The sequence below is a fragment of the Aethalodelphis obliquidens genome, unplaced genomic scaffold, assembly GCF_003676395.1.
Source record: "Aethalodelphis obliquidens isolate GAN/ISIS:26980383/991018 unplaced genomic scaffold, ASM367639v1 scaffold7, whole genome shotgun sequence".
Lineage (NCBI taxonomy): Eukaryota > Metazoa > Chordata > Mammalia > Artiodactyla > Delphinidae > Aethalodelphis > Aethalodelphis obliquidens.
In genome coordinates this window covers 55,600,479-55,621,405 of record NW_020837951.1, presented here as the reverse complement: position 1 = coordinate 55,621,405, position 20,927 = coordinate 55,600,479, and the positions used below count along the sequence as shown (strand labels likewise).

The following is a 20,927-nucleotide window of genomic DNA, read 5'->3' as shown; positions in this document are numbered from 1 at the left end:
GATACAGCCACTATGGAGAACACTATGGAGGTTCCTTAAAAAATTAAAAACAGAACTACTATATGACCCAGCAATCCCACTATTGGGCATATACCCTGAGAAAATCATAATTCAAAAGGACACATGCACCCCAATGTTCACTGCAGTACTATTTACAATAGCCAGGATATGGAAACAACCTAAATGTCTAATGACAGATGAATGGATAAAGAAGATGTGGTAGATACATACAATGGCATATTACTCAGCCATAAAAAGGAACGAAATTGGATCATTTGTAGAGATGTGGATGGACCTAGAGTCTGTCATACAGAGTGAAGTAAACCAGAGAGAGAAAAACAAATATCGTATATTAATGCATATATGTGGAATCTAGAAAAATGGTACAGATGAACCTATTTGCAGGGCAGGAATAGAGACAGAGACGTAGAGAACGGACATGTGGACACAGCAGGGGATAGGGAGGGTGGGACAAATTGGGAGATTAGGTTTGACATAAATACACTACCATGTGTAAAACAGATAGCTAGTGGGAACCTGCTGTATAGCACAGGGAGCTCAGCTCAGTGCTCTGTGACAACCAAGATGGGTGGGATGGGGGGGGGTGAGAGAAAGGACCAAGGTGGGGGGGATGTATGTATACATATAGCTGATTCATTTCATTGTACAGGAGAAACTAACACAACATTGTAAAGCAATTCTACTCCAATAAAAAAAAATTCTTATCAAAATAGAAAAAAAAAATGCCCAATAAAGCCATATCAAATGACGAAACTAAAACAAAACAAATAACCAAATAAATAAATGGTAACATGCATAAGAAACCTCGTATCTTATTAGTATACTTTACACATTTAAGAGCGAAATTTAAAACCAAACCAAGAAGAAACATACAAACTCAAATCAAAGCTTACAGAATGGTTATAAACAGTATTCCTATTAATCCCAAGTAAACATATATATACATATGTACATAATATGCATATCTATTTTCCAAGTATTATACACACATTAAAATCTAGTTGTAGAGATATACAATAAAATGTTAATGACAGTTAACCTAATCTTCAAGTGGTAGGAATATGGAAAATTTATCTAGCTGGTAACCTACCATAAACATAGATTGTGATAACCTGCGTGAGAAAAATGTAAAACGTAATCCACAGACTTTCTGTTACAGAGCTGAACTCTGAAGAAAGAAAGGAGAAAACTGAAAGTGAGTTTGGTTAGTGTTTGAATTAAGGCAGCCCAGGGGGCGGAGGTGTGAAGAGTGGGGAGTGGTGAGGTGAAAAAGGTTAGAAATATAGGGACAGAAGGTTGGAATGGGACCTAGCAATGACTAGGGAGTTGGGGTCTCACATCCTATACAAAGACAAGAAAGGGGTTTCAGGCTGGCGTGAGTCTGGGAATCAGAATGGAAGCCGCTGTTATCACATAAGGACTCCTGCAGTGCTGCCACCTGTAAAAATCAGCCAGTGGAGCCAGAAAAATACACAGAAGCTTGTCTGTGTTCAAGATGCAGGACAGCACAAGTCTCCCGACATTTTAAGCAGTTTTTATAGTCTAAAGTTATGTAACTCAAGAAGGCAGCACTCTCCCATAAGAAAAACTGCAAGAGTGAGAGTTAGCAGATAACCAAAGGGAGAATTGGCATTCCAAGAACATGAGAAAAGGAAACAATCTAAAAAATTCAATACAGTGCTGTCAATCAATCAATAGAAGCAATGAGGAGAACTTCCTGAAATGATGATAAATGTTCTATATTTGCTTGGTCTAACAGACAGTCACTAGCTACATGTGGCTATTCAACATTTAGGTGTGACTATGAAACTGAGAAAAGTTTTAATTTTCTTTAATGTCAGTTAGTTTCATTTAAACAGCCACATGTGGCTGGTAACTACTGTAATGCACATCACAACATTAGTATGGATAGAAAATTAAACAGATAAAAGGGTTAGAAAACACAATCAAAATACACAACACCCTATTCTTGTCAGTTGCAGCAAAAAGTGTCCTTAGAAAAAAATATATGCAAGCCTTTAAAGGCTATGCAGTAAGAATGATAAAAACTTAAGGAGCAAATTTCTGTTTCTGGCAGTATAGCGAAATGACACCTTGAATGACTCTCCACACTGAAACAACTAAAATGTTAAACAGAATACTTAAACACATCAAAATATCCAAAAATACTGGGAGGTAAGTGAGTGTACCAAGTGCTCTTGCCCTGAATTTTTCTGCCAAACCCTAGAGACCTGACTTTTACATCTGACGACTCACAGCATGTGAGGAACAGGAGATAAAGCTCAGAGCTTGGCCAAGGCAGGGAATCTAATAGAAGATACCCACGTAAAGCTGGGACTACAAAGATTCCATGAACAAGGGAGAATGAGAAATAAACTCTACCACATGGAAGGTGAAAAAATAGCAAGGAACACTTCCCTGTTTTTGTCCATGGTATTGAATGGAAAATAAAGAAGTTCCCCTGAGAATCTGCAACCAGAAACCAGTCCTCAGTCTGATCTGTAATTTGTGTAACTTGTATGATTCAAAAAAATCTCAAACAGAGAATATAATGCAAAGGGTTCCAGACTGATGTAGTTTTCCCAGGTGATTGGAAGAAACAAACAGAAATCTTCTCTGGAAGAACTCAAATTCAATCTAGCTTTTTTGCTTTCCTGATCAAAAAGCATATAGATGCTTTCTTTCCTCCTTTCCTCTTGACTCAAATGCAGCAGTAATGCTTGGAGCTCAGAAGCTACCCTGTGATCATGACAGAAAGGCCAAATGAATGCCAACAGCAGCTTACCTTTGGATTTCTTGCTATTACAGAAAATAAATCCTATTTGTTTAAGCAATAGTAAGTTGGGTTTTCTGTTAGTTTCATTCAAAAACATTTCCAATGATACAGACTTTAGACTTACATCTGTGGACAGGATTCAATCAACAGTCACTAAGGGGGTTCAGAAAGAGATTTTCTGGTTTGTTTACTGCTGTGTAACCAGCATTTAGAACAGTGTCTGGCCTACAGTATGTACTCAATACTTACTCATTGAATGAACAAATGGAATTGGAAGGCATAAAATAAGAGGCGATGAAATCAGGCAAGAGTCTAAAGCAAAACCCAGACAAGGAATATAGGGGCTAAAACTAAGTGAGGATAGAGAAAACTAAATGAAGAGATATCCCAGGAGCCTCTAGTGACACAGAAATCCTTGGGTCAGAGAGAACATTGTTACATATTTTAACAATATTTGGCCTTTGGCCTCCATCATTTAATTTAAAACCTCACTATACATATTACCTTTAATTAAGAAGAAAAAAAAAAAAAAAAGAAGAGGACTCACCAGGATATTGTTTTGCTGTTAACTCTAGTTTATGAGATAGTAGCATGGCTCCAGTGGTGTTATCTATTGTATAAACCTGTACAGAACCACTGTAAAAATCAAAAAGACTTTTAGTGTAAAGAGACAAATACAAATATAAAAAAACATGACTATGGGAAATATTATGTTCTGCTGATAGGAGTGTAAACTAGAATAAAACCATTTTGTAAATAATTTGCAGTCATCTCTTAAATTTAAACAAATGCATATTCTGTAATCTAGCAATTTCACCTACAGATGTACCCCAGAAATATCCTTGTCTTTGAGACATGTATAATGTTCATTATAGGACTGGGAATAAGTGCAAAGAAATGGAAATAATCTGCATGTCCAGCAATAAGACAAAGGAAAGAGAAACTGTGGTATATTTATATAGTAGTATACCATATAGCACTGAAAATGAATTTTTGTCATGTGCATTAAAATGGACAGCATATCTATCTACCCACCCATCTATCTATATATCTACATAAATAGTATAATTCTGTTTCTATACTGTGAAAAACATTCAAAACATAGTTAAATACATTTGTGGTAAAAATACAACAAGGACCTAATGTACACAGATTCCAGATTAGTAGCTGCCCTGGTGGAGAAAGGGGAATATTAAAGAAGAGAGACAAACGGGGGTTACATCAGTGCAGTACTGGAAACTTTCAGAAATCTTCATTTTGTTATTTTTTACCTTATATTATCTTTTGTATGTATACACATGATACATACTCTTATGTATATGGTAAGTATCATTATTCCATTAAAAAATCTTTACAAGGGTCAAACTTACAAAGGGCCAGAAACCAAAACAAAGAATCTGTATATTACATCTAAGCTATATTTCAAAATTGAATTATAATAATCACAAAAAATATCATTTCTGCTTACAGAGTCATTCTCAGATCGAAAATTTAACATAAATGTTGTTTTAAAAATAATTTAAATCCAAGGCTGCTTTTGCACACATCAGGATGATACTAGCTTATGACTGCCAGAATGTTCTGACCCTTATCTGTACTCCTTCAAGGTAGGAGAAGTTAGATGATCTCCTCACAGCAGCTTTGATCAGTTTCCAGTTTCCAGTTTCCAGCCCCACTCTTCTCAAGGATCAGGATGGGGACTAAATAAAATACCTGCAATAATAGGCCACTTGAAGTTATCCCACAGCTCACTGATGCTCTGTTTCTAAATTCTTTTTTTCTCTCTGTGTTTCATTTTGCATCATTTCTCTTGCTGTGTTCTTCAAGCTTATTAATCTTTTCTTCTGTAATGTTTGATTTGGGTCTTTTGTCTTCCATGTTTCAGTTCAATACTCAGAAGAAACCCTCTACAGCTCTCTGGAGTTCTCTCTTTGTGCCACTCTCTCCTCTGATGTCTGGCCTGTGAGCCCCAGCTGCTTTGGTCTCCCAGACTCTCATTTCCTTTCCACACACTCAACCCAGGGAATCTGCCAGGCCCTGTCTCTCTCTCCTTGTGCTGGAGATTCTCTCAAAGTAATTGAAGCTGGGGCAGTTGAAGAGTTTTCTTATTTAGTTTCTCATCTTTCAGGGATCACTATCCTTTGTTGCCTGATGTCCTATGTCTTGAATTCAAAACACTTGTTTCATATTTTTGTCCATTTTCTTGGCAATTTTAGGTGGGAGAGAAAAATCTGATCTGTTACTCTAACTTAGAAGCCAAATGCCTGGAACAGATATCTATCCAGACTACCTGCCCAATTAGATACCTTGCTGAAAGACAGCACTAAGTGGCTAGCAGGTATTTACTTATTTTTGCTTTGCATCTAACAACTGTCAAGTGCTAACTCTGGGTTGCTGAACTCTAACAAGTCAGTGAGGAGTCCAGATATTTCTAATATAAGAAGTAGGTGCTATGTCAATAGTTACAAAAGACTGACAATTAACGTTTTAAGTATTTATAGTGCCTATATTACTTAAATTATTTTTCTTTCCATTTCTCATAAGCCCACCATAAAAGAAAAATATATTTCATTAAAAAGACACTACTTACTAATCTCAAAGCAAAAAACATCTCTCTATAATAGAGATATATATGGCTATTACCACCGTAAGTAATCAAATTTAGCATCATCAATACTGAGACCACTCAATGTTATTGCTGCATGATGCCATAGGAAGTACAAAACACCTATGACAAAAATGTTTAACCAGAATCTAATCAAACCTTTAAATATAAGGGGAAGAATTAGGCTGTAAACTGTCATCCTAAAAGAAAGCTGGTTTCTTATAGAACTCTAATGAGGTGTTCAAGTCAATTAATCCTGGTAAGTGCTGGCAGATCAGGGCTAGAAGCCACTAGGTCAGTTATGTCACATAGCTATAATCACAAAACTTTCACCCCAACCCACGATCATGCCATAAGAAGGGCTGATCCTCTCCCAACTCATGAAAACTGAGGTAACTAAAAGGCTGAAGGCCAAGATTCCACCTTCATTATCCTGGAAGAAGGGCTAGAATCCTGGCTTCTAAAATCTGGCCTTGCTAGACCCCTGGGTGCTAGTCCTAAATGTAGGTGATGTAGAACTGCACACCTACCACTGTTCCCGTCTCTGTCAGTTTCCTCTAAATGCTGATGTGAGCTTCCTACTCATTTGACTATACTGGCTCAATAAGAACCACCTTCAAGATTCAAACAGGTGTTACAGAAACTAATTAAATGCCAATATGAGAAAACGATGAGACACATTTAGAATGTAGGATATTCTGTAAACAACTGACCTAGACTCAAAAAAAAGTTAATGTCATAAAAATAAGAAAAAAGATACAAGGATTTTTATAGGCAAAAGGTAACTAAAGAGAAATAATAACCAAATATAATTCATGAATTTTGAATGATTCTGATTAAAACAAAAGAGATGAAGGAAATTTGGTGACAACTGGGTTAGTATGAATATGAATTCAATATTAGATCTTATTGGGGATTTATCATTAATTTTCCCATGTGTTTGACTAAAGATGATGCATTTATGTAAGAGAATGTCTCCTTTTTTGGAAACCAAGAAATAATGTAAATGTCCTTTAACAGGAAATCAGACAAAGTATGATATATTCATACACCAAAACACTACTTATAAATCAATCCCAAATAAATGATTTCAGTTACTGGCAAATAAGCTGGACGAATTCACAACGTTGACTGAAAGAATCAAGACACAAAACATAGAATATGATTCTATTCATATAAAGTTCAAAATTAGGTAAAACTAAATTATGCTTTTTAGGAATGCATACTTGAGTGGTAGAACTGTAAAAAAAAATGGAAATGATTATCATGAAAGACAAAATTGGTTACCTTTAAGTGTTAAGGGGGGGATGGGAGTCATGATTAGGAAGTGGCAGGAGTAAAACTTATATTGGCTGGCAACGTTCTATTTCTTGACTGAGTTGTGAAAAGATGGATGTTTGTATTATAATTATTTGTAAAACTGTGAATATCTGGATTATGCACCTTCCTGTTTGTTTTTATTTTACAATATGAAAGTTTTTTAAAAAGGATATTATAAACTCTATGCCAATAAGTTTGACAGTGTATATGAAAGAAACCAATTCCTAGAAAAACACAACCTGCCAAAATGACTAAGAGACAAAAAATCTAAATGTTCTTCAGTCTATTTTAAAACTGAATTGAATTAGTAATCAAGAAAATTCTAGGCTCAGGTGGCTTCACTGACAAATTCAGCCACACATTCAAAGATGAACAAAGAAGGGAAAGAGAGAAATCCTTCCTCAACTTGTCTTATGAGACAAGCATAACCTTGGTTAACCAGGAGAGAGAAAAAAAAAAAACTATAGCAAACTGTACTCATGAACATAGATTTAAAAATTCTAAACAAAATGTGACCAAATCAAATCCATAATGATGAAGAAAAATACGCTTTCCTTTTCTCCTTACACTAAGTTAAATTTACTTTCTACATTTATCTCCTCAGTGAGAAGCAATGTGTTGAGGATAAGGATTTCCTACTTCACAAACAGATTATTGACAGTATAATGAAGGCAGTGATTTATAACACTATCAGTGTATTACTTATACTGATAGAAATACTTTGATACTTACCTTGATATAACTGGAAACAATATTAGATGTTATGTTCTACAGAACCACTAAGTCACATTTTGAGGTCAAAATGGAATTTTATATTTAACAAAGAGTTTTGAAGACTAAAAAGCACTATACACATTTTAAGGCATTACTCTCAGCATCTGATATAATCTTTTTATTTGAGCTAAAACATAAAGCTCAAAAAAGTCAGGTATATTTGTTGTTTTCTAATGTATCCCAAGTGCTTAGAATTGTGCCTGGCACATGGCAGACACAAATATATTTGTTGAATGAATAATTTGTATTCAATTTTACTTCTAAAACCTGAATTATCTGAATTAAAGCAAGAAATTGATTTTATGTATAAGCTTTTAATTTGCTTGTTAACTAAGGCACACCCACTAATTCAAAGGCAAGTCAACACTGATGTCTTAAAAAGAAAGGACTGTTTCCAAAAAAGGAAAACATTCTTCCTGATCTTCTTTTAAACAATAAAGAACCTAAATTTTAACTGATTTAATCTTCTTAACTTGTGACTCAATTTCCTACCACTGAAAAAAAGCTCACTTTTACAAACTTAAACACCCAATCTCCAAAATCTGCCCTTTAGATTTGTTTGCTTCAATCTATTAAAATGCTTTTAAATTTTATATTAAGGCTGATTCATAAATTATGAAAGGCACAATAAAGTTCGTAAGTGTGTTAAGAATATCTTACGGTTTAAAAAAAACCCATTATTTTTGGCAGTAAGTCTTAAAATACAGACATCTGTATCAATTACCTCGCACAACCAAACGCCATCAGTCGATACTTGTTATTTACTGCTACACAAGTTCCATCAACAACATCTTGTGGCCAAACTCCATGAAGCTGCTAAAATTAAGAAAAATAGTTAAGATTTAAAGCATGTTCCCCAAATATACTTTTATCAATAAAATTCTCCTTCAATGAACACAGTTTTATAAGGCTTCATATGGTTCTTTATATGGTTTGATCTGGATAGGAAAACATCCCATCAGAACTACCATCTGGATTTTCTCCCTTAAAAACCTCAATTTCATTAACTGGTTCAATACATATTCCCAAATGAGCTCAGTCCAGTGCTAATCTATTCATAAAACACTAAAAAATGGATATCTGACCTGTAAATTCAAATTAAATGAAGATAACTTTCCTATTAAAATGTAAACCTCTTAATGGTAGAAACTGCATCTAATTTGCTCACTATTATTATTCTTGTCATCTAGCATATAGTGTTGAACTTTTCTGATCAATCGAAAATGGTCGATTTTATTTCATCTATCCTTTAGAAGTGATTAATGATTTGTCAATTGCTGACTATTCTCTATTACTCCTTTGCTTTATAGTACAGTGGTTAGTAGCATGGTATCTGGCAGCCTGACATAACATCTCAGATCTACCCGACTTGCTAAAATGATTATTTGACCTTTCCAAGCTTCAGTTTTCTTATCTGTAAATTACCTCTTAGAGTGTTTTGAAAATTAAATGAGAACTTACATACAAGTAACCCACTTAATACAATGCCTGGAATTCAACAAGTTAAGCTTCAATAAATGAATGACATTATTATTAAGCTTTATATGCTACTTAATTCTGAATACAGACACAGAATAGATTCAGCTCCCTTGTCTGTTTTTATTTGTCAAATCAAGGGCATCCTAGATCATAAATTTCTAAGGCAAAGGTCATCATGACTGTTCAGTAAGCACAAAAAATCAGCACACTACAATACAGCACTTTATTTCTGGATTATCACGATAGTAAAATTAGATGATCCAATCTAATTAAACTGTTTGAAATATAATACTATAGATTTTATTTAATTCCTAACTATAGAATCTACTATCTAAATATGGAATATTTGCTTTTTTATAGGAATTTTATTTATTCTTCAATTTTAATAATAAAACTAGACATTATTTTAGTTAACAAAAATGGCAAAGACAGCATTGAGCATTATTTCTTTGGACTGCTGCCTAGACTGAAATTCGTCTATTCATCCCTATAACAAAAATTTTCCAGGTGCCTACTATTCACCAGGTACTGCTCTAGGTGCCAAGGATACTGCAGATATTCAAACATACCAAAATCCCTAGCTATATCCCTGCTTTACGTTTGTTAAGAGACTGACAAGTTTAAAAAACTGTACAGTATCAAGTGGGAGGTTAGTAAATGTTACAGAAAAAAATAATAAAACAATTAAGGAGAAGAGAGTATATGGGTGAAGATGTAATATTAAAAGGTCTGCCCTATGAAGGTGCCTCTTGAGGAAAGTACTTTCGGAGATACAGCAGTAGAAAGGCCCTGTCACAGTAGCATTTCTGGCATGTTCAAAGAACATCAAAGAGGCCTGTGCAGATGGAGTGGAGTGGAGTGGAATGGGGGAAGGAGAAGGAATAAATGAGGTAACAGATGAAATAGGGGGCCAGATTTATAGGGCTTTGAAAGTCACCATAAGAACTTTGGCTTTTTCTCCAATTCATATATGGGGAGTCATTTGGAGTGTCTTTAGTTTTTTTTAACCCTTTCTATTATGAATTATAATACATTAGAGAAAAATACAAAAGCAAAAATGTACATCACAATAATATCACAAAGTAAACACTTGTGAAATTACCACTCAGGCTAGGAATTACCAGTACCCACAAGTCCCCCAACAGTGTCACTCCTGATCAATATTATCCTCACCTCTACCACAAAAGAAACAATATCCAGACTTACATAGTAATCACTTCCTTCTTTTCCTTTAAACCATTAACACTTAAACATGCGTCCACACAGAACCGATTCAGAGCTGCCTATGTTTTTTGTTTTCCTTCAATTTTATATAAAATAGAATCAGAGCATGTACTCTTTTGTGTCTAGCCGCTTCCACTAAACATGTTTGTGAGATTCATCCATGTTGTTGCATACAGCCTTGTTTGTTCATGCTCACTGTCATGTCAAACACTGGGCTTTTAGCTCACTGGGCCTCTGGCCTCCCCTAACCAGTCTTGTTAGCTCTTTACAGTCTTTTTAGCTCTCCAAAGCCATTAAGCACATTCAAAAAATATTTTTTCTCCAGCTCTTTTAGCTGTCCTCAGCAGGTTTTGTCCTAAATATCTTGTCCTACTGAAGGGTTCTGAGCAGAGGAGTGGCATAATCTGACATATTTTAATACATTTGCTAACTGTATTGAACAGTGCCAAACAGGGGACTTCCTTGGTAGTCCAGTGGTTAAGACTCCATGCTTCCACTGCAGGGGGCGTGGATTTGATCCCTGGTCAGGGAACTAAGATCCCGCATCACCGCTCAGCAGAGCCAAAAAAAAAAAAGAAGGCAGTGCCAAACAGGATTTTTATAAAGCACTTAAATAATGTCCGATATAAATACGGCATTAGTGTATTTCCCAATTACCAGTAATAGATATGTATTGTTTTCTTGTAATTTATATTTTCTACTTATAACTTATTTAATAATGTTTCGTCTACTTTTCATTATTTTAAATCCTTAATTTACTAGAAAACTTTCTTTAACCAAATACTAATACAAGCTGATATTCAGAAATCAGTCACTCACTTTCCAGCTCTAATATTTTTGTTTTCAGTAAAAACATTTAAATCCCAAACATATGTCAACAAAATGAAGAGGCAATCTACTGAATGGGAGAAAATATCTGCAAATCATATATGTGAGAAAAGATTGTATCCAAAATATATTAAAAACTCACACATTTAATAGCAAAAAAATTCTGATTAAAAAATGGGCAGATGATCTGCATAGACATTTCTCCAAAGAACACACAGAGAGAGCCAAAAAGTACCTGACAAGATGCTCAGCATCACTAACACCAGGGAAATGCAAATCAAAACCACAATGAGGTATCACCTCGTACCTGTCAGAATGGCTATTATCAAAAAGACAAGAAATAATAAGTGTTGGGAGGATGTGGAGAAAAGGGAACCCTTGTGCACTGTTGATGGGAATGTAAATTGGTATGCCACTAGAGAAAACAGTATGGAACTTCCTCAAAAAAAAAAAAAAAAAAAAAAAGTAAAGTTAGAACAACCGTATAATCCAGCAATTCCACTTCTGGGTATTTATCCAAAAAAAAAAAAAAGAAGAAGAAGAAGAAAACACTAACTTAAAAAGATAACTGTACTCCCATGTTCAATGCAGCATTATTTACAATAGCCAAATATGGAAACATCTAAGGGCCCACTGATGGATGAATGGATAAAGAAAATTTGGTACACACACACAGGAATATACAGGTGACCCTTACAACATGGGGGTTAGGGGCATCTACCCCCGGCACATACAACTTTACAGTTGTCCCTCCATATCCTTGGTTCCGCATCTGTGGATTCAATCAATCGCAGATCGTAGAGTACTGTGGCATGTATTCACTGAAAAAAACCCAGGTGTAGGTGGACCTGCACAGTTCAAACCTATGTTGTTCAAGGGTCAACTATATTATTTAGCCATAAAGAAGAATGAAATCTTGCCTTTTGCAACAGCATGGATGGACCTTGAGGGCATTATGCTGAGTGAAATAAATCAGACAGAAAGCTGATACCATATAGAAAAATATGCCCTTGAAAACTTAAAATCCTTTCCATTAAACACACTGAACATGAATATTTAGCTTCTCTGACTCTTAAAACCCCAACTTTTATAACAGAAAAGATTTTTTTCAAAATGCATATGTTGGCAAGGACAAAGAATGGGAGAGGAGGTAGTATCAGAAAATTCTGGACGCTGGGAAGCAAGTGGATGAGTAGAATCCTTAACTAGCAGTAATGATGTTGAAAAACAGCCACACTTACATTGTAAGGTACACAAAAGGCCTTGGAATTTAAATGTCTCTCAAAAGCTGAACTAAAAGCAGTAGGATTGGTTTAAAGCCTGTTTAATCAGTAGCTGGCACTGCCTACCTCCCAGTATGAGCAGCTAAGAAATATCCCACCTCCACTCCAATAGAAAACTGGAGTTTTTCTTTAGAGAAAAACAAAAAAATCTCAGTGGTCTCTAGACCACACCAAAAATAGGGATACATGGGAGTTTACATCCTGAATTTGGACCCTCTAGTCTAACTCTTCCATAACTCAAATCCCAAAATACTGGGCCAGCCAGGTACATATTCTCTGAGAAAGACTGCAGGACTCTTCTCCAACAGACACTGGATACGGAGTGGGGAGGAAAAGAAATAACCCAGTTAGCTCACCCTATGATGAAGATCACAGTCAACCAAACCCACCAAAGCCCACACAGCCTTCAGTGAATCCAAATTCTTATTTTGGGTCTCTGTCACAGCAACCAAATTCATATATTAATGAATCAAATATTAATTAACCATTAACTCTGAAAGGATCTAAAAATAAAGGAATATAGGAAATCCACAGGATGATAATGATGGACAGCCTAAAAATGCAACTGTGTTAAATAGGTATGTATAGTAAGCAATCGTCCAGAAGGCTCCAAGAGAAATTTATTCAAGATGAAACGGATACTAACATAATCAAAATCACAATAACTATATTGGGAAGATGGGAAGAACTTACAGACAGGGTGGGGGAACAGGGAAGTGGGAAGTACATGGTCATTTTCCACAATGGGAAGTCAATGAACACAGCCTAAAAACTAAAAATTACAGGAAATACTCAGAGTAGTGGAGATAAATAGCAAAATCACCAGTGAAGGAATAAAAAGTAGTTGCCTCTGAGAATGAAAACGGCATGAAGAGAACAAGCAGGAGGAAAGGAACTATCATTTTTCATTAACATGTCAATAGAATTGTCTACTTACACTATTTATATGTATAGTTTTGATTAAAAAAATCTTAAATAAGGAAAATAGGGGAGGGGTTTAATAAAGACTAAAATTAATAAATGCAAAATTAAAAAATAAACATTCCAAGTAAATAAGTCATACCTCTGCAGTAAATCTACTTGACACTGGTGTGATAAATCCAACTTTACCATCATTAAACACAACAGCAAACCCATCAAGTGTGGCACAGTATTCCATGTCTCTAATGTGCACATCTTCAAAGCCCAGGAATGAACCTGCTGATGAAAAAAAAAGTACATGAAATATGAATATAAATATAGTAAATTAATTCTCTTGTATTTTTGCTTGCAAACCATATAAGGACAGTTAAAAGGGCAAACATAATGACCTAACAACACTAAACAACTGAACTACTCTTTCCTACTCTCTCTCTCTCTCTCTCTCTCTCTCTCTCTCTCACACACACACACACACACACACACACACACACACACACACCCTCCTCCCTTGCATAATTAATTCCAAAGTAGATAAACCAATGTTCATCCATAAGAAATATCTAACTAGTTTATATAAAATATTAAACATCTGGTTCTGTCTCATGAAAAAAGTGTAACTACCTCTAGATGACTGGAGATCTACTGAAAAGGGTACTGTACAAAGATTAATAGCTTTCCTCCCATTTGTCATTCCTTCCCAGTGAATAAGATGAAGAAGTCCATCAGAAGTAGCAACCAGGAGATCTTCCAGCACAGACTGCAAACTGTAGAGAAGTAAGCAATTTAGAATCAATTTCCTTTTAAGAAAAGCATATTGGGTAAGCAATGAATATGAGTATAACTGCTCTGGAGAATATTCATGCAAAGATCATAAAACCACTTAACAAAACTGCCATTTATCTACAATTTAGCTATATATCAGCTTTATCAATGTATAATTCAATCTAGAATCAGAAATTCTGAAAAAAATGAAAGACCACGTGTTGCTGTAGTCACAAACCTGATGAATTATGTTTAAAAACTAGACGTACTGAAACAGCAAATTAGAAGATGGAAGGATAAGTGACAGCTGACAAGAAAGGAAAGAGACAGAGAAACCATGAAAAGAACTAATGACAGAATGACAATCCGGAGACATGGAGTGTAGAGGTAAAAATCCTCTAACCCTATCCAACAGAATTTTCACCAGTAATGGAAATGTTCTGTATCTGTACTATCCAACACAGTAGCCATTAGCCACATGTGGTGATTATACACTTGTAACATGGCTAGTGTGACAGAAGACCTAAATTTTTAATTCTGTTTATTTTATCTGTAATTTACATTTAAATCACTTCATTTGACTAATGGCTACTGTAGTGGAGAGCATAGTTCTAGACCACAGTATTTCTAGGGTATCAAAGAATCTCACATTGTGCATCCATTCAACAAACATTTAATTAAGCCTGAGCTCTGTGACAGGCACTATGCTGGGCTGGAGATTCAGAGGTGAATAAAATACAGTTTATCCCTGCAGAAGACCTCTCAGCTGACTAAGTAGTGAAAAGTAATTATGTAGTATGATCTCAGCACTTATTGATACTTGCAAAGAGATTTAACAATTACAACTGCACGGCAATAAATGCCTGACTTGTTTACTCCTATAATGCCAAGTCCCTAGGGCAATGTTAGTTACATATGGCACCAAATGTTTGTGGGAGGAAGGTCAAGAGGGAAGGGGAATCCAAAAGTGAGGCTACAAAGATAATGGCAGAGAGAAAGAAAGAGAACCAGTGGAAACTGGTATCAAGAAAGTCAAGGGAATAAGATGGACTTAAGAAAGAGTACTCAAAAGAGTATCAAATGCTGTAAAAAAAGAAAATTTAAGTATAAGAAAGAATGAAAAATGTAATGTCTATTTATATACTCTATTATGTACTGTTAAATTTCCTTTCATACTTTAGAAGTTAAGAGTCTATTTCAGAAATATTTTAATCCATAGTGGTGAAAAGAACGTTTTTAATGTTTTCTTTAACTTTTAATTCTTTGGAAAGTTAAGTTCAATGACTTATTCCACCATATATTTCAGATGATGAAGAATTTACTGTACTTTCTTCCCAACTATAAAAATATTAAAAAAGATAAGAATAACATGTCCCCTTACTGAGCTCCATCTCTTGAACTTCAGAGCATTTGCAGTCAACTACAATTCCCAGTTTAATGAAAGTTCACCTTTTAAAATTATATTCTTTTATTTCAAATTTATATTTTAGTGGTAAAATTTATGTGTAGCATGTGGTGGCTAGAATATAAAAACTTTGTTTTAGACCTGATATAAGAGAGGCAATTTAGTGGAGGAGTCACTGGTTTACCAGTGGTTTTCATTCAGCAGGAGTCAGCCTCGGTTTTTTCAAACCACATTCTCCCTCTCCCCAGCTTGTATCTCCCTGGAAGAATCACTGCATATGACGATTAGGAACAAGATCAAGGTTACCCTCCAGTAATTTAATTGCCTTCTAGGCAAAACTCAACACTTCTCTGACAAAGTTAACAGAATTCAGAATCTCTACATCATCATCATCCACAGTACTGTGATTAAAAATGACCAGATGTCTGAATAAACAGGAAAATGTGACCCAGAGTCGAGAAAAATCCATCAATGTAAACAGACTCATAAACAATCCTGACGTTGGAATTAACAAATAACTGTGACAAAAATGATAAACAATCTATAAAAAGGATAGATTCTCCCCGTTTAATTGAAAGTAAACAAACTTTCAATTAAAGGCTGATATCAGATGTTAAAGTACTGAATATTTCCATGAAGTTTAGTAAATAGGCCTTGTTTCAAGTCACCCAAGGGTCTCTCCCCACGGATTCCCATTCTCACAAAGACTTAAGAACTAAAGGATTAATTCTTGCCACCTGGGGGATGTTAGGACCCTGTACCAATAATTTATATCCTATGTCTTCATATGTTGTACTGACTTTTATTGAAAATCACCCCTACGTGTAAGTACACACAAAATACACATAAAGATACTCTAAGTTATGCCCTTAGAGAGGCATAACTATGCCTCTAGTTATGGCATAGTTATGCCCTCTACAATCACTGACTTCTATGGGCTTTATTAACAGCTATGTGGTATACCACAGGTGTTTGTTATTGCTGTTGTTTAATTTAGGATCTTAGAAGTAGAATAATAGGATTTGGGGGGGAGAATAATAGGATTTTGGAATCTGATTAATCAAATATTCTTAATATAAAATGAATAATTCACAATTACCGATTCTCAAATATGTAAATATGTTTAATACCTAATTAACATTAAATACTATATATACTACATGGGTCTTTCTAAGTGCCTGGGAAGAAGGAAGATAATAAACTGTAGTATTTATTAGTATTAGTTAGAAATAGACTAAGAGTTTTAATTATAAATTATATCAGTTCTTTTTAAAAAAATTTTTAATTAATTAATTAATTAATTTTTGGTTGTGCCAGGTCTTAGTTGCAGCCGGCGGGCTCCTTAGTTGTGGCATGAGAACTCCTAGTTGCGGCATGCACATGGGACCTAGTTCCCTGACCAGGGATCAAACTGCATCCTCCGCATTGGGAGGCAAATTCTTAACCACTGCACCACCAGGAAGTCCCAGTACTTTTAAACTTTCTATATATTCTCTACCCTCAATTAATAACAAGGTGTAGATGCTTAACATTAATCCAATTCTTTCTTCAATCAAAAATTAAAAGATGGCAGACTCTTGCAATCTTATGCCTATAAGCAACAGCATAATCATTGTCCCTAACTTTATTTGACTAATTTTTGGTAGTAGGAGGGAAAACAGTTGGTTTAAAGGCCAAGTTTCATGCCCCCTCACTCAACTCAAAAGTATATAGGAATTCTCCAATCAAATTTCCAGGAGGTACATGTTACAGGTGCTAATAATAACACTGCTCTGAAATGCGATCATTTTACTGAAGTTCTGAGAGAAAATGAGAGATTTCCAATCATCTAAATTAGTAGATTAAAAACTAGCACCTGACAAGTTAAACTTGTACAAGACAGCAGGAATTCTTTTTTTTAAGGCTCTTTTTCTATCCTATATCCATGAACCACACAGTTTTTGCCACCAGGTGGAGATAGAAAGCCATGCTTGTACAGTTCCATCCAGCTTGGAACCCAGACATTCAAAATTCCTTACACAAGTTACACTCTTGAAAAGGATCTCTATTCTGAAATAAAATCTGAGATAAAGAGTAACCTGAACTCAATCTCCTGTAGCCCTGATCACATTTAAACAAATAAAAACAACAACAAAAAGGCATTCTTTTTCTCTGAGGAGACTTAAAGTAAAAAAAAGATAGATTAAACAAGGCAATAGCCAGCCACTTGTATACAATTCTATTTAACATGTTCTAGTATCTGTACTGTATTCTAACAAGAGAAATGATGAAGGAAGCCTTTAGTTAGAACTGTGAATCAGAAGAATTTAAGAAACATATGTATTACATTCATATAGTTTAATATATTCACGTATTGTATCCGTATTGTATAGGTCAACACTTAATAAGACTACATAGTAAAAAGTCTTTTTTCCAAAACTGTCCCCCCTAGCCACTCAGTTCTCATGCCCAGTTTCTTACGTATTCTTCCAGAACAACACATAAACTACCACCACCAGCTCGCTTTAAAATAAAATAGTAGCATTTTTATGTACAGTATACCTCACTTTTCTTAACCCAACAACGTATTTGGGGAGTTTTTTCAAGAAAAAGTGCCCTCGGGCTTCCATGTTGGCCCAGTGGTTGAGAGTCAGCCTGTCAATGCAAGGGACGGGTTCGTGCCCGGTCCGGGAAGATCCCACATGCCGCGGAGCGGCTAGGCCCATGAGCCATGGCCGCTGAGCCTGCGCGTCCGGAGCCTGTGCTCTGCAATGGGGGAGGCCACAACAGTGAGAGGCCCGCGTACCGCAAAAAAAAAAAGAAAAGAAAAGAGAAAGTGCCCTCAATGTTTTTACAAATGCATATGAGTATCTTTTTAAGTAACATGTACTATGTTATACCATTCAAACAATTCTAGATCTTATCAAAAAATATAAATTTCTAAATAAAATTACAGTTGGTATACCCAAATTGTGGGCTTTATTACAGTAATTTAAGTATAATAATGTACCATTTGTAAAATTTTACATTTTTATAAGGGCTAATCAAGAATTTTTAGGACTAAAAAAAATGATCCTCAATGAAAAGAAATAAAATCAACTTTCTTACTGCTCATGCGATTAACAAACTACACTGTATATTGTCATCACAAAATGCTAAATTTAACCAAAGTACTGTACCTCATGATGGGTGCTTGCAAATCCAATATTTTCCTCATCTCTAAATTTAATGCTGGAGCACACTGTTCTTCCTTAAAATGGGGTGTCCCCTTCACTTGTGGACTTCCTCTAAAAAAAAAAAGCAAATACACAGGATTAAAGAGAAAGATACTGAATTCTCCTCCACTCTGTGACTAATAGCCAATCAAATAAAGTAACACAATCAAACGTAAAAATCAGGTGTTCATCCTTTAGATTCTCAAATGAAAAACATACTTAAATTCCACTATAGCAGACATATCTATTTATCAATTAGAAATAAATGTGTCTGACCAGTGTAACTTATATTGGGGGGAGTGGGAATGGAGGGAGAAGAGAGAGAGGAGCAAAGAATCTTAGGGAAAAAAAAAAAGTAAAGATAGAAGTTAATTCTCAAGGGAACCAACAGGCATTTAAAATGACTGACAGCCCTTTCTGAGTTGAGCAACTACGAAACTTATATACCATTCTATTATACAGTGCATGTCCGAAGTGATCAAATCGTCACTTCATCTTCACTTGCTCCACACCTCATTCTTGATTCCTATCCTTTAGGTATGTATCAGACTTAAGGTCAGATACAGGGATGCAATTAGGAGATGTTTTACATTAAGTGGCAAAATGGGTAAATTCGAAAACTCCTTGGCACTAAATGGCTGCACTAGAGTGGCTAGGTCAATGCCAACATAATTGAGCTGTCACATACAAGCCCTCAAAAGGACTATAAAGCTGTTTTGGAATCTTTATATCCATATGGCATTGGACCATTCTTTCTCAATGCCTGTGCTAGAATTTAACAGCTATCTGTCTCTTCTCTTACTATCAGCTATCACTTACTTTAGGCAACAATTAGCCTGCCTACATCATCTTTCCTTCTCATCACCTACAATCCTAGAAACCAATTTGTCAATACTATTAAAACTAAGTGCAAAGAATCTAACAAGTTAAGGTTCCTAGCTTTGTGAAAATTATCTGGATGCTCAGAAAATTATTTAGATGCTTATTAGTTTTAGATTACTTTCCATACAGAAACCTGGTGGTGCTTTATTACTATCCTGCTCTGCTACTGCCATGACCTGGAATATCTGATTCCTTCTACGTGCCTGAATGGCTAAATTGGCTAATTTTTAACCAAACATGTTCATGTTCAATTAGTATGTTTGATATGACAGCCCTTAAAAGGACATCATGAGTTATTAGTTTACAGGAGTCATATCTGAATTGCTAACCACACAAGACACTGTGATGAATTTTCTGAGATGTTCTCCATGTACATCTAGTTTTAAAGTTATTATTCAAAGTAATACATACACATAAATAGTCAAACAGTGCTAGAAGGCTTATGACAAACAAAAATAACTACTGAAGTAGTCTTCTTTCAGTGAGGAGGCAACCAGCTTGAATTCTTTGAGCTGTTATCTTCTTCTATTTACCTGCGTATTTTTTAAACCATGTGTTTACACTGCTTTAACATCATTAATTTTAGACATTAGCTTTTTATTCTCATTTACCCATTTTTTCCCATCCTTCTAACATAATTATACCAAACTGTTTTCATTATGATGATTACATAAATATTTTTCACTTCTGGGTCAAGTAGTGTTCAGTAATCTTTCCTTAAATAACTTGGTAATTTTCCACATGCTTTCATTGCTTGGTTTTCTTCTTCTTCTTTTTTTTTTTTTGCAGTACACAGGCCTCTCACTGTTGTGGCCTCTCCCGTTGCGGAGCACAGGCTCCGGACGCGCAGGCTCAGCGGCCATGGCTCACAGGCCTAGCCACTCCGCGGCATGTGGGATCTTCCCGGACCGGGGCACGAACCCACGTCCCCTGCATCGGCAGGCGGACTCTCAACCACTGCGCCACCAGGGAAGCCCTGCTTGGTTTTCTTTAAACTTATACCTAAGTCATCTCATACTCCTTAATAGGTCTGACAAAACAATTCTCAATACAATCTTCTATGTGGTCAAACCTGCTATATATAGCTTATGATTTCCATTTCACCCCTGCCCTTGGAGGCATCCCTCTTTATGCCCATTGCCCTACTAAGTCTAATGCACAGCTATCAACATGATATTTACTTTGTCATCATCCTTATGATTTCTTTGCTTCTTTCCTATGTTGAACTCTTTATTTTATAGATCCTGTGTCTTCCTCGGTTCACATATTCTTGGGGCTTTCTGGAAAGGTGCATGAGAAGTAAACTTAGAACTCTCAAATCTGAAATGTCTCTATTTTATTATGACACTTGAATGAATGTCCCTTCAAAAAAGACTATGATAAAGTTGTCTGAAGACATTTCTTCTGCCACTGTTCTATATCCTGGGAGGGTCTGTCAAATGTTTTTTTTAAT

General features: G+C 35.5%; 1 protein-coding gene across 5 annotated transcripts in view; it reads right to left on the bottom strand.

The window, feature by feature from the left end:
- Positions 1–20,927, bottom strand: part of RIC1 (RIC1 partner of RAB6A GEF complex) — a 136,498-nt gene that overhangs the window by 36,089 nt on the left and 79,482 nt on the right. For 3 of the 5 annotated variants that reach the window (XM_027105831.1, XM_027105836.1, XM_027105835.1), the window contains 5 exons: positions 18,557–18,664; positions 13,853–13,995; positions 13,374–13,510; positions 8,221–8,312; positions 3,345–3,433 (listed from right to left, as the gene is read on the bottom strand). In XM_027105831.1, the coding sequence (XP_026961632.1) occupies positions 3,345–3,433; positions 8,221–8,312; positions 13,374–13,510; positions 13,853–13,995; positions 18,557–18,664 (569 nt within the window). The remainder of the gene's footprint in view (positions 1–3,344; positions 3,434–8,220; positions 8,313–13,373; positions 13,511–13,852; positions 13,996–18,556; positions 18,665–20,927) is intronic. The other 2 variants (XM_027105834.1, XM_027105833.1) reach the window with 2 other exon arrangements.